The 15654-nt window shown below is 37.7% G+C and overlaps 1 protein-coding gene across 3 annotated transcripts in view; it reads left to right on the forward strand.

The window, feature by feature from the left end:
• The window catches only part of LOC6032897 (multiple epidermal growth factor-like domains protein 6), a 128100-nt gene that overhangs the window by 53924 nt on the left and 58522 nt on the right, over positions 1-15654 (forward strand). For all 3 annotated transcript variants that reach the window (XM_038261604.1, XM_038261606.1, XM_038261607.1), the window contains 2 exons: positions 7516-7699; positions 7781-7968. In XM_038261604.1, coding sequence (XP_038117532.1) covers positions 7516-7699; positions 7781-7968 — 372 coding nt within the window. The remainder of the gene's footprint in view (positions 1-7515; positions 7700-7780; positions 7969-15654) is intronic.

Here is a 15654-nt window from a genome sequence, read left to right on the forward strand (position 1 = left end):
GATTCGTTGGAAAGGTCTTTCAATTACCTAACCAACGATGGGTCGGATGATGGATCCGGACATTGTTTACATACATTTAAATGAGATCCGGCTACAAAAAAAGTACATAAATATCACTTAAGTGATTATAACTCGAGACAGGGTTGCCAGATCTTCAATGATGTAGATTCGTTGGAAAGGTCTTTCAATTATCTAACCAACGATGTGTCGGATGATGGATCCGGACATTGTTTACATACATTTAAATGAGATCCGGCTACAAAAAAGTACATAAATATCACTTAAGTGGTTATAACTCGAGACAGGGTTGCCAGATCTTCAAAGTTGTGGACTCGTTGGAAAGGTCTTTCAATTACCTAAATAACGATGTATAACATGATGATGTTTGGTTCAGTTTACTGCCATTTATTCATCTTCCGAAAATATGCGAAAACACATTTTTATACATAACTTTTGAACTACTTATCGAAACTTCAAACAATTCAATAGCACCGTATGGGACCCTAAACCAAGTCGAATGCGACTGGTTTGGTCAAAATCGGTTCAGCCAGTGCTGAGAAAACTGCGTGACATTATTGGTCACATACACACACACATACACACACACATACACACACACATACACACACACATACACACACACATACACACACACATACACACAGACATTTGTTCAGTTTTCGATTCTGAGTCGATATGTATACATCAAGGTGGGTTTTCGAGCTTGTAATAAAAAGTTCAATTTTAGAGCAGGATTATAGCCTTACCTCAGTGAGGAAGGCAAAATACAATTATAAAATTTTAACAGAAAATCATGTTTTTTTATGCTTCTATTCCATTCCCCAGAATCCCATTGCCCAGATTTCCATTCCCCAGAATGCCATTCCCCAGAAATCCATTCCCCAGAATGGTTCATTCCCCAGAATCCCTTTCCCCAGAATGGTCCATTCCCCAGAAACTCATTGCCCAGAATGACCCATTCCCCAAAAAAAAATTATTTTTATTACGAATACAGTTTATTTCAAAAAATGATCAGTTTTAAAGTGTTAAGTATTTAGATTTCACCTTTATTGTGATAACTGCTGACAAAAGTTAAATGTTCCCTTCTATAAAGAAAGGAAAACGCTCTTAACGTGTGATGATTGCTGACGAAAGATGAACTTTCCCTTTAAAGTTGAATTTTCTCTTCTTTAAAGAAGGGAAAACTCTCGTGACTGTCATAACTGCGGACAAAAGTTGAAATTTCCCTTTAAAGTTGAATTTCCCTTCTTTTAAGAAGAGATATCTCTCTTGACTGTCTGCCGAAAGTTTAATTTTCCCTTTAAAGTAGAATTTTCCCTTCTTTAAAGAAGGGAAAACACTGTTGGCTTGTGATAACTCCAGCATGCTGACAATTTTCCTTTAGCAGTTTTCCCTAGTAAAGAGAGTTTTCCCTTCTTAAAGAATAAAAAAAAATAGTGTCAGCAGTTATCACAAGTCGAGAAGGCTTTTTTAAACCGATTTTAATATTGAAATAATGTTTAATATCATTATACCATTTGACCATTATGCGCCATTATGCCAAATTATGGTATGCCAAACGGCGCTATACTAAATGGCATTGTATCAAATGGGAAACATAACATGTTTTTCAAGGTCATAATTATTTCTGGGGAATGAGTCATTCTGGGGAATGGATCATTCTGGGGAATGGATCATTCTGGGGAGTGGGATTCTGGGGAATGGGATAGAACCTTTTTTAAATTTGTTTAGTGTTATTTTTTTTAATGAGTCAGATGTAAAATCATATTAAGATTGATACAGATAATTCACTTGATTCATGCTAAAAAATTAGTTAAGGTGGATACAAAAATTTATTTAGATAAAAAAAATATATTTTTCACTCAGCAGTAAAAAATATGTTAAACAACCATTTCATTAAGAAATTTTTAAATGAAACATTCAAATCAACTTTACTAATACTAAATTTGACGTAGGTAATCAAATCATTTTGCATTCTTGTTTGCTCAAATTTGTAAGGAACAATGTGGCTATTAAAAATCACCCCTGATTATCAGCTTATTTGAATCTGTTTAATCAGTTTGAAAAACAAAACTAACTTTTAGAGTATCATTGAAAAAAAAAAAATGGAAATTGGAGATATCCAGTAATAAAAAAAATTAAATAAGTCTTACCGGTTGAATAGTATACAAAAAAATGTAAATCCTTTAACAATTGAAAAAAAGCATTTTTTATTATAATAGGTAAACAACAATTTCAATTTGACTGAAATGGGGTCGCAGAACTCGAATTTGAAAATTTGAAATAATTGTTTAAGTTCCACACAAAACTTCGGATAATCGAAACATCGAGGCTACGGGTAATCGATTCTGGACTTTAAATTTTAAAATTAGGTTTAAAATATGCAAGGAGGATATTTATGTACTTGTAGATCTTTCCAAATGTTATGCTTGGTTCTTAAATTATGATTTTTAATCAAAAGATCAATAAAAAAACACAACAAAATATTTATTTATAAACTGTAATTCGAAACAATAAATTCCGAGATACAGGCTAATTTGGCGACCTTTAGAGAAACTAATTTTCATCAATTTGATTTTTTTTGTGAGCTGTCCAGTTTTTAAAGTCTATGAAAGAAAATTGTACGAAATTTTCACAGCTTTTCTAAAACATTTTTGTCAGGGTTGGCTTTCCTTCAAAAAGCAATAGATTTAAGATTAGGTACTTACGTCAAACCTTTTAAAATCACAGCAGGATTGCTTAAATTAACGATTTTAGGATATAATTTGAAAATTGTTTTTCTTCATGCATTATATTTAAATTTTCCCTTACAAATATTTACGATCAACAGCGAACCCACAAATACCATTTACTGATTTGGTACATATCGGGCACAACATCTTAAATAAGCTTAAATAAGTGCGTGTCAACAGGTTTGCATTTTTTTCTGTACCTCTTATGTGCAATCAACAAAAGTTGTTAATTTTTGTCAGTTGAGGATTTGTTTTACTATAAAAGTTAATAAACAGACTTGTTCGCTACTGAACTATTTGGAGAGTGCCAGTTTAGATTAAAAGTGCTGAGCATATATTTTTTTCAATTTTGTTTGCAGTCCCTCTCAATTGATTTCTATATCTAATCTTAATCGAATTTCAAAACACTTTACCCCCAAAACGCTTCAACGGCATCGATTCGGATCTTTTCAATGCCGTCAACCGGAACCAGAAAAGGGATCACACTTGAGCTGGAGCGAAGATTTTCCACTGACCGCACCACTTAGCAGCACCACGTAAATTCGAAAGAACCCACCAAAAAGTAAACTCATTTTGATTTATTGCTGAAGCGTTTTCTTTTCATTAGAATTTTCGGTTTGCTTAGTCCCTTCCTGGAGGTCTAGTGGCCAGCAGCGACCACAGGCGGCTGAACAACTTTCTTCGATTTCCCTCCTCGGGGCCGTTCGCAACTCTTTTTAGTTCGATTGCACGGGCCACTGATTTTGCAAAACTTTTAGCGCCTCTTCTGGCTGGTGGCTGGTAGAAATTGCTGAACCCTTTTTCGGAGCTGCTCCGGATTGTGTCACTGGCAGGCTTCGAGCCTGGACCCGTCCTGGATAAAATGTTGAAGAGAGGGGTTGAGGTCAAAGCTATTCGTTCTGGGAACGCGTCGGGCGAACGGGATTGAATCGAATGTTGGTTTCGACGAAATGTGGCGTTTCCCAGGGATTCCGTAGATTTTTGTCTACTGATGTCTGGTCTGTTTTCAAGCGGCTTACGTTCCGGCGCGTCGTCAGCGATGACCGAACGGAATAAATCTGCTCAGCATGGGTGGAATTGAACAATGAGAAAAAAAAATGTTATTTTTTTTCAATCGTAATTCTCTACATATTTCTACTGAAAAGCAAAATTTGAATAAAATATAATTTGACAACACAAAATAATCCCACTGTGCATCCTGGAAGCCTCGTGACTGCTATCGGCACTGAAGAGAGGCCCGGTAGCTACCCATCCTCTGGTGAAAACGATTTGTCTGCATTTCCGCTGATGACGGCGACGACGACGGTGTGCACCGACTCTGATCCGATCTGAACCGGCAGTAGTTTTGTGTGACGTGTGCCAGGATGGCTGTTTTGTCGAGCTTTGGTTCAACCCCCTCTCCTTCCCGCTCCATCCTCCTCAGAACATAAGAGGCAATCTAATTAACAGTCGGCAGATCCGAAAATTCTCATGTGATTAAGCGGTGCACAAAGTGGATTAGCACGTTTTCTGTTTGTGTATCGCTATAATCGGTACAACACGGGATGAGCCGACTGGGTGCCACCCTAGCCTGTCCTCATCAGTCAGTGGTTTCGAATCTGGCCGGAAAACTGCAGCGAACCGCGTTTCATTATGCGAAAATGTTGCAGATTGGGTCAAAAGAGCCGTTCGTTGGAAATTCCAGGATCACAGCTCAGAGTGTGTGGGGTGGCCAATTATCCTGGGTGCACGCGCGCGGGCGCGCCTGTTCACATGTCAAACTGATTGACGGAGCCGTTTTTTTGGACAGAATATGGGGTTCGGTGCCAGTTCAGTGTTTAATTTTCGCTGAAGTGGAACTTTCTGGTTTGATGATATGGTCAATTACGCTTGTAACGTGGATACAGTTTTGGGTAATTTAAAGTAGTTGAACTTTTTAGACATATAAATGTCATTTGCTGTGCAAAGCAACGTACCTTGGAGTTGGCGCTAGTGACGACAAATTAAATTAAAACTTTCAGGAATTTGGGCCCGTTCGCTCTGCTTTGAAAAGCTTTTAATTTCTATCAAAAATAACTCCTGCTTTGATCTTTTGTTCAGAACATGAAATGATTTTTAACTTTATTTCTTAGCATCATCTACTCTGCAACATTTGAGTATCTCCACCCAACGTTAAACGATTGTTTGATGTTACACGGAAAAAAAAGAGTTCCCAAAATCGTGAACACCCGTTTATGAAATTGGGCACCACGAACAAAGTGTGGGTCTCGTGGCGCAGGGGTAGCGGCTTCGGCTGCCGATCCCGATGATGCTATGAGACGCGGGTTCGATTCCCGCCTTATCCACTGAGCTTCTATCGGATGGTGAAGTAAAACGTCGGTCCCGGTTTCTCCTGCCTCGTCAGAGGCGCTGGAGCAGAAATCCCACGTTAGAGGAAGGCCATGCCCCGGGGGGCGTAGTGCCAATAGTTTCGTTTCGAACTAAGTGTTCAAATTCCATGGTACGTTTGAACACTTTGTTCGTGGTTCCCAATTTCATGTACGGATGTTCACGATTTTGGGAACTCTTTTTTCTCCGTGTAGATGCCACAAATCATAAACCTCTTTCTAAGTAGCATATTATTTTTTTTGTTCTGGAATACATTTTAATATTTTCATCTAAAAGTTGTTTTGAAATTTATTTCCGTCGACTCTGACAAAAAAATAAAAATGAACATAACGTCATGATTCGAAATCCGGACACTTAGTAACATATTATTTTTGTTATAGCTGGCAAAAAATCATGTAATAAGTTGGAAATGTGGAAATATCATCAGGATTTAGTATAAACAGTCAGTTTTAAGAGAATGCATGCAAAATATGTCTTTTCTAACAATTTTCATCAGAAAATTAAAATGACTTGTTGTGCTTCGAATCCCGGACACTGTTGAAAGCTGATTCGAAATCCGGACACTTTTGCTTCGAATTCCGGACACTCGATTTTGCTTATAAATCGCACAAATTTGGACTGAAATGTTAGTGAATGGCATTCTTTAGTTCTCAAACAAGCTGTTAACATCAAAAAAATCGATAGTTTTTATAAAAAATGGCTAGAATTTAAGAAAATCAAAAACATAAATTTCTGCTTTGCTTTCCCTGTGCTTCGGACGCCTATGAAATATTTCCGTTGAAATGTTTCGCATTTTTTGTTAACTTATAATTTTATTTAATTTAATTGTTTTGGCATTAACTACAGCGTTCAAACAAACTTTAAATGAAAGTTGATGTTAGAATTCATCAAAAAACACAGTTTTGACATTCATAATGCGAACTTATATCAAAATAATTGATAAAACAAGTTGAAGTGTCCGGGTTTCGAAGCGTCCAGGAATTCGAATCATGACGTTATGAATGAAAAATATGTTTGAAAATGCATTAAACACCTGCCATTTGCTATGATTATATATTTTTGTGATGCTGTACATTGAATTTCATAAAAAAATCTTAATATTTTTAACGAGCCCATACATGCTAAATATGATTCTCAGTGCAGAAAAATGCATTTCAGATTGTTTTAAGTTGATTGGAGTTTATATTTTTTTAATTGAAATTTCATTGTTCTCTGAAAATAAAATTTGCCCCCTGATATTTCGGACTAATTTTAAAAGAATTGGGGAGGGCATTAGCAAAGGTCAAATACTTCTGATTTTTTTTTCTATCTATGCCATGATTTAAAAAAACATGAATCATGGATGATCAGCTTCATAATATATCGATGTTTTGTTATTGGTAACTTGTTGTCAATTTGAAAAATTAACCTTCGTTTTCGGCTCATATTTAATTTTTGTGATGTTGGTGGGTTATAGAGTTCTTCCAGAAATTTGAAGAAAAAAATGCCAATGTAACTATTTGTTTGAATTTTTTTTTTAAACTCGGCTCATAAAATGAGGGGACATATTCTTACAAAAAAAAATAAATAACGGAAATTTAAGAACAATCAGTCGAAATCAATTTCAAATACAATCCATGCGTTTAATATCATTTTTAGCATGTTTGGTTTTTTCTTGCTAAAAATTTTGTTTTCGTCAAATCTTATGATGATTGATGATTGCAAAACATCTGAACTAGGGAAAGTGTATTTTATAACACTTTTTTCATTCAAATGATGAAAATATGGCCTGAGTCTAAAGAGTCCAGACCCAGAGCCGAGAGACAACAACTCTGAAAAATATTGTTCACTCTTTTTTGTTTAGAATTCGATCGCAAACGTGAGAGATCTAAACTTACATAATAAAAACTAAAGTGTACCAAACGCTTTATTCAGCGATTTCTCATTAAACAGGAAGTATCCAAATCAAAAGTGCTCCGATTTGGCACAAACTTTGCATGGGAGTGCCTTGGCCAAAATAAAAATGCGATAATTTTAAAAATTTTGTCATAACCTATAATTCTTGAGTACCAAAATTCTCGCGCGCAAATTTTGGTATCCAAAAAAGTGTTGGTCACCATCTTACAAAAAAATACGGGTCTTGTTATTTTGGCCAAGGAACTCCCATTTCTTTCCCTACTTGTGTGGACCAACCGGACCGCGCACTTGACTAACAATCCAGAGGGTGCCGGTTTGGGTACAAAAAAATCTTGACTTCATCCCGTGCCGTATTTAAACTATAGACTATAGTTTAGTTACTAGTCCTTAGTTATAGTCCTTCCAGCTAAAAGAAACACTCTATTTTTGGTATTATTGTGACTACCATTACGTACATTTTTGCGACGTTCATTAACTAAGCTATTTATTTTCCCAACAGACTCTTCCGATGACGGTGGTGGGACATCACCACAAAAGAAGCGCAAGAATGGCCGAGTTCAAAACATCCAGGAGGAGACCGACGTGGGCAGTGAACTGGCCGCCCAGCTGGACCTGTCCTGCATGGCTCAGGGTCTGATTCATGCACCCGAGATAGACAACGGCTACGTTGTCAAGTACAACAGGTACGCACGCACGTGAATGCTGACTTGAGAAATTGTTTGTTGACAATTGTTTGCTTTCTTTTCCCCTCCTTGGGCCAACAGACGAAGAAAGGACGACCAGGTGTTCCTGGTGGCGTTCTACGAGTGTGACGACTACTACGAGCTGCAGCCGGCGGAAACGGATCGATTGTTTTGCAGCGGCAAGAAGTGGGTGGGGACGAGACCCACCTGTGTGTCAACCCGGCCCGCGGGAGAGGAGGACGAGGAAGACGAGGAGGAAGAAGAGGAGGGTGAGTCAGTAAACTGAAAATTGGTCAATTATGGTTTGTTTCGGAAGAAGTTGTTTTTCTTCAGAAAATCGCCCAGGGAATTATGGCTCCAATAGCCTAACTAAACAACTTTTTTAAAAGCATGCACCACTTCTTTATACCAACTTTTGCCTGAGTGAGTAATGTATGTATTTTGTTTGGTTTTACTTTATTCTGTTTGCAAAGAAGCTTAGCCACTCTATTGCATAGCATTTTGTGGAAGCTACTTTTCACTTTTTGATCGATAGAGTTTGTTCCGGAGGCTCTCTACACAGACTGGTGGTGGTGGTGAAGGTCCTACGTAGATGGATGGCAGCAAGGCTCTTGTGTGGATTGCAACAAAATTAATCGGGACGGTAGGATTTACATTGCAGCAGCCGAGGCAGGTGTACTCTGAGAAATAGGTACCATTTACCATGGGTAGGGTTTCCAGATTTTGGCTTATTTTAGCAAGAGTTCAAATGAATCAGTCTCTGGCCACCCTAAATGCTTCAACCCAAAGTAGTTATTCTAAAAGCAGGGAGCAGAGGGTGGGGTGATTTTCCGGAAACACGTGTTGAGCATTCCGATGTTCGAAAAGTTGAGTCGGTGTGAACCAGGCTAGAAAGAAGAATGATTACATTTCCATGAAGTGCTTCGTATACATACCCTCACACGTGACCACTTCTTGTGCCAACAAAGGTCACTTGTTGGAGAGCAAAACGAAAAGCTGGGAAAACTTTCAAGTGGGCTTGGTTATGGGGCCAGAACCACACCGTAACTGTGAGCACACAGTATTGACGGGGTGGTGACTTGCAGGCGAGCACCTGATGAAGGGTTGTGGATTGTTTTTGTTACTTAATCCGAGAGTTGTCTTGAACAATGACTAAAGCTGTTTGGTGGTTTAAAGCGTTCGAAAACAAGGATGGATAAACTGAAGTTGTATTTTTTGATCTGGTAAAGTCAGAGGCGTTGAAAATTTATCGGCTGTACTTAATTTAACCTCAAGTCGAGGTCCACCACTTATCAGCGTCCCAGCATTAATCAAACAACTTAATTTAGCCCGCCCATCGCGAGCAGGAGAAGACAGTGAAAGAGGGATCATTCCGTCCATATCATAATGAGATGAGCCGGGGTGAAGTAAGGAAAAAAAAGTTTCAATTTCTTCCCGCAGCTCCAAATCCCATTTGGGCCTAATGAAGTACCCTGGGAGGCAGTGGCGGCGGTGGTGGAGGTCCGCTCTGTGGCCACAGCACCAATTTTGACACATCTGCGTTTCAGTTTACAACCAGCCAGCCAGTGTGGTGCGTATCATGAAAAACTTGAGTCATCAAAAGGCGAACGGCGGGCGTGGAGCTTTTGCGGCAGATAAAAATCTAATTTCACATAATGGGAAACAATCTGAGAAGTGTTGGAAAAGGTGATTCCTAATGAGCCTATGATAACGGAATTCTTTGAGGATTTGTTGCTTCAAAATTTTGTTTTCCCTCTGCGCTGATGGAATGTGCGTGTGTTGGCGATTTGTCTAATGATGATTTGGAGATTTATATCAGACAGCTATTGATTCCCAAAATAAACAAAACGTACGGATGGTTGTCGTGAATATTAATGAGCGGGCCTTTTAAGGAACCACACTGCGATCGGCAGCTCTGACCCGTGAGGAGAGGAGCCCGCCGTTGGGTGATATCTGATTTCGACAGTTGCTACTGCTTTTTTCTCCTTTGATGTTTTAAATTTGAGTTATTTTGGGACTTGAACTGAATTTGAAAACAATCGATTAATAACTATTTTTTGTTTGTCTGTGGTTTTATCTTAACCACGATACCCGAATGTGACAAAAATGCACGTTTCTTAAATATTTTTTTTAGATTTCAAAACAATTTAAAAATATTTAATGATACCAAACAAGTTTCAATGAGTTCAGTTTCCATTTAACCCAAAAAATGTTGGCACATTTTAAAATCACGGTATGTTCTAGACGGTTGGAAAAAGCACGTGCAAAAAAAATGTGCGAGAAAATGTCTTAGAATAAGGGTCAAAAGATCAAAAGATGAATGTGAAAATTTGTAAAAATACATGATAAAAAAGCAAAATGATGAAAAAAAAGTTACAATTCAAGAATAATTGATAGGGTTGCTTGGAGGAGACTAAGAAAACATCAATTTTCTTGTTTTTAAACCTGAATATCTCAGCAACTAAGGGTCGTATCAACAAAGTTCAAAAAAGCAAAATATAGAGAATTTTTCTCAGCTTTACAAAAATATTTTTTTCCAAAGTGTTCAAATAAGTGCACCAATTTTCAAAAATGAAAAAATGCAACTATTTTCAAGTGATTTTTGATAGCAAATTTGATTTTACATCGAAAAATTAAGTTGAAAAATTTTTGCGACCAATATTCCGTTTTTTTTAAATCAGTATTGTTTCAAAAATTCATAACTCGGTCAATGATTTTTTACACAACCTAGACATTTCTGAAAAGTTGGCATTGATGCCCTCTATAACATATAAAAAAAAGTGTTATTTTGCAAATCTAGTTATGGTGACAAAAAGTTAAATGAAAAATCACAAAAAAATGTTTTAACGTTTATCATTTTTTTTTTCAGTGTAATCTTTATCCATACCTGGGTCATTCCATCTGAAGCGGAACAGCATTTGAAAATTACCCTCTCCGATCCTGCTCAAATTTGGCAGGGCTGTTGATACTATCAAAACATGCAAGAATCCCGAATTTCATCCAAATCGGACCACCCCCTCCATTTTTGTACCTCCCCAAAAATCGACTTTTTGACGATTTTTGACCAAACCTCCTAGTTTGAAACGACGATAACTCAGGAACCACAAATCTTAGAGGGTCGGTCTTAGACTCAATTTTGAAGGAAATTGGGCGTAGAATCCATTTCCGTGATCAAAATTTAGATTAATTTATTTTTTCTACCTGTATTGCGCAATTGAAAACTTTAAACGGCCGTATCTCAAAACACCCCAACTTATTTTTTTATTTGACCTCACCATCGTGTTCCCCGGCCAATTTTACATAAGAATCACTTATCGACAGAAATGAATATGTTTTGTTCCAGAGATATCGAATTTTAAAGTTTTGTGTTTTCGAGATTACCTACATTAGCTTCACTCGCCGCATCTGCTAGAAGCACACAGGCGGGCTGATCAATAACTGCTACCTGGTCATTTATTGAAATAATATTTCATCATAAATAATCTTTATCAAATTGGGCAAAAATTAACTGTATAACACTGTAGGAAACTGGAGTTTAATCGCGAATGTTTATCTGTTAAAAACAATGAATGAAGTGAATTTCTGTGCTAACCCACAGGACAGAGCAATAACGACACACAGTAAAGGGCAGAATTGGATTCCGATGCAAAATGCAATTAATCTTGTTAGTAACACTGAACAATAAGTGCACGATACATTATTGAGTTAAAAATATGAATTAAAATGAATAAAATTTGTTGATTTGTTGTACTCTAGTGAAGGACGATCACAAGGAGTAGGAAAAGGATTTCTGTAAAGTATAAAACTGAAAAATGTAAGAAAATCACAAAGTTTGATCTGCTGCAAAGCGGCTAATTCCCCAAATTTTGTTGCGATGATTCCGACATCGTCCGAACAACAGTGTTTTTTTTCTTCTGTCATTCTTGGATTCTTGGAACACAATACGGCTGCTGTCCTCACGTATAAAGGATTTTTTTTAAATAAAATGTACCTTGACCAAAATCATCTTTTAATCAAATAGAGCTGGCTCACAATATAAAAATTGATTTAATATGATCAATCTTTTAACCCATAAATGAGATTTGCCAAATTATGGTAAAGTGTCAATAATAAATTATAATAATAATAAAGCAGGTTTTGGGGTTTTTGCTGAATGGTACTATTTTGCTACCGCCCATGATAAAGGCCCTAGTCATGGCCTCGGAGGTTCTCTAAAACGGTTAGCAACACGTAAATAAACGGTGCATTCAAAATATCCCAATAAATATTTTTTTCACAAAAATAGATTGATCAAGGTAGGGGAACAGCATCTAATTCCAGCGTTCTTCTAATGTTGCCATATCAGCGCTTTGGCATTCAATTACAGCTGATTAAAAGCGTTTTCAACTGAAATCGAGTGACAAATAGCTCAATAAGAAAGAAGTGAACAAGCAAGTTTCTATCAAAAGTTTTGCAAAATTTGTTGTTTAAATAGTGAAAATCTCGGGTGAGTTTTCAAAAAGCCGTAAGAGCCACCGTGACCTCCGACACTAATATTTGTTTTTCTTCCAATTGTAACAAGATTTATTTTTTTTCAGTTTGGGGCACTTGAGAGACGAGTTGATGAACAATCTTAAGCATTTTTGAAATTTGTTTTTTCGTAAGTAGGTCGGATACCGATGCAAAATAGGCTTTGTTTACCATTGGCAATTACGGCTTTTTGACTTAACCTGCCAAACATACGAGAATTTCCCCTATTAGCCATTTGAATAAATATTTGCGTAAAATTATAAAAAGATAAATTAAATTAACTATCTCCAAGAACACCAGGTAGCAGTTATTGATCAGCCCGCCTGTGTGCTTCTAGCAGATGCGGCGAGTGAAGCTAATGTAGGTAATCTCGAAAACACAAAATTTTAAAATTCGATATCTCTGGAACAAAACATATTCATTTCTGTCGATAAGTGATTCTTATGTAAAATTGGCCGGGGAACACGATGGTGAGGTCAAATAAAAAAACTAACCTAATCCACCTATGTGGTTGATGCCTTCCTCACTTTTTACCAAAAATGGGTAATATGAGTGGTTTGGACACACATTTCAGCTTTTTTTAGTTCCAGAAAAAAACAGATATAATTTATGTGGTAATAACTCGAGACAGGGCTGCCAGATCTTCAATAAATTTGACTCATTGGAAAGGCCTTTCAATTACCTAACCAACGATGGGTCGGATGATGGATCCGGACATAGTTTACATACATTTTGGTGAAATCCGGCTATAAAAAAGTACATAAATATCACTTAAGAGGTCATAACTCGAGACAGAGTTGCCAGATCTTCAATGTTTTGGACTCATTGGAAAGGCCTCTCAATTACCTAACCAACGATGGGTCGGATGATGGATCCGGACATAGTTTACATACATTTAGGTGAGATCCGGCTTTAAAAAGGTACATAAATATCACTTATGTGGTCATAACTCGAGACAGGGTTGCCAGATCTTCAATGTTTTGGACTCATTGGAAAGGCCTCTCAATTGCCTAATCAACGATGGGTCGGATGATGGATCCGGACATAGTTTACGTACATTTAAGTGAGATCCGGCTTCAAAAAAGTACATAAATATAACTTAAGTGGTCATAACTCGAGACAGGGTTGCCAGATCTTCAATGTTTTGGATTCATTGGAAAGGCCTCTCAATTGCCTAATCAACGATGGGTCGGATGATGGATCCGGACATAGTTTACATACATTTAGGTGAGATCCGGCTTTAAAAAGGTACATAAATATCACTTATGTGGTCATAACTCGAGACAGGGTTGCCAGATCTTCAATGTTTTGGACTCATTGGAAAGGCCTCTCAATTGCCTAATCAACGATGGGTCGGATGATGGATCCGGACATAGTTTACGTACATTTAAGTGAGATCCGGCTTCAAAAACGTACATAAATATCACTTAAGTGGTCATAACTCGAGACAGGGTTGCCAGATCTTCAATGTTTTGGACTCATTGGAAAGGCCTCTCAATTGCCTAATCAACGATGGGTCGGATGATGGATCCGGACATAGTTTACGTACATTTAAGTGAGATCCGGCTTCAAAAACGTACATAAATATCACTTAAGTGGTCATAACTCGAGACAGGGTTGCCAGATCTTCAATGTTTTGGACTCATTGGAAAGGCCTCTCAATTACCTAATCAACGATGGGTCGGATGATGGATCCGGACATAGTTTACGTACATTTAAGTGAGATCCGGCTTCAAAAAAGTACATAAATATCACTTAAGTGGTCATAACTCGAGACAGGGTTGCCAGATCTTCAATGTTTTGGACTCATTGGAAAGGCCTCTCAATTGCCTAATCAACGATGGGTCGGATGATGGATCCGGACATAGTTTACGTACATTTAAGTGAGATCCGGCTTCAAAAAAGTACATAAATATCACTTAAGTGGTCATAACTCGAGACAGGGTTGCCAGATCTTCAATGTTTTGGACTCATTGGAAAGGCCTCTCAATTGCCTAATCAACGATGGGTCGGATGATGGATCCGGACATAGTTTACGTACATTTAAGTGAGATCCGGCTTCAAAAACGTACATAAATATCACTTAAGTGGTCATAACTCGAGACAGGGTTGCCAGATCTTCAATGTTTTGGACTCATTGGAAAGGCCTCTCAATTGCCTAATCAACGATGGGTCGGATGATGGATCCGGACATAGTTTACGTACATTTAAGTGAGATCCGGCTTCAAAAAAGTACATAAATATCACTTAAGTGGTCATAACTCGAGACAGGGTTGCCAGATCTTCAATGTTTTGGACTCATTGGAAAGGCCTCTCAATTACCTAATCAACGATGGGTCGGATGATGGATCCGGACATAGTTTACGTACATTTAAGTGAGATCCGGCTTCAAAAAAGTACATAAATATCACTTAAGTGGTCATAACTCGAGACAGGGTTGCCAGATCTTCAATGTTTTGGACTCATTGGAAAGGCCTCTCAATTACCTAACCAACGATGGGTCGGATGATGGATCCGGACATAGTTTACATACATTTAAGTGAGATCCGGTTTCAAAAAAGTACATAAATATCACTTAAGTGGTCATAACTCGAAACAGGGTTGCCAGATCTTCAATGTTTTGGACTCATTGGAAAGGCCTCTCAATTGCCTAACCAACGATGGGTCGGATGATGGATCCAGACATCGTTTACGTGCATATAATTGAGATCCGGATATTTGCGAAAACACGTTTTTATACATAACTTTTGAACTGCTTATCGAAACTTCAAACAATTCAATAGCGATGTATGGGACCTTAAACCAAGTCGAATGCAACTGGTTCGATCAAAATCGGTTCAGCCAGTGCTGAGAAAACTCAGTGAGAATTTTGGTCACATACATACATACACACACACATACACACACACATACACACACACATACACACACACATACACACACACAGACATTTGTTCAGTTTTCGATTATGAGTCGATATGTATACATGAAGGTGGGTCTAGGAGCTTTTAATAAAAAGTTCATTTTCAGAGCAGGATTATAGCCTTACCTCAGTGAGGAAGGCAAAAATAAGTTGGGGTGTTTTGAGATACGGCCGTTTAAAGTTTTCAATTGCGCAATACAGGTAGAAAAAATAAATTAATCTAAATTTTGATCACGGAAATGGATTCTACGTCCAATTTCCTTCAAAATTGAGTCTAAGACCGACCCTCTAAGATTTGTGGTTCCTGAGCTATCGCCGTTTGAAACTAGGAGGTTTGGTCAAAAATCGCCAAAAAGTCGATTTTTTGGGGAGGTACAAAAATGGAGGGGGTGGTCCGATTTGGATGAAATTCGGGATTCTTACATGTTTTGATAGTATCAACAGCTCTGCCAAATTTGAGCAGGATCGGAGAGGGTAATTTTCAAATTTGCACTTTTTCGTGCACAGTTGAGATGGAATGACC

Source organism: Culex quinquefasciatus, chromosome 3 (assembly GCF_015732765.1).
Source record: "Culex quinquefasciatus strain JHB chromosome 3, VPISU_Cqui_1.0_pri_paternal, whole genome shotgun sequence".
NCBI classification, from domain to species: Eukaryota; Metazoa; Arthropoda; class Insecta; order Diptera; family Culicidae; genus Culex; species Culex quinquefasciatus.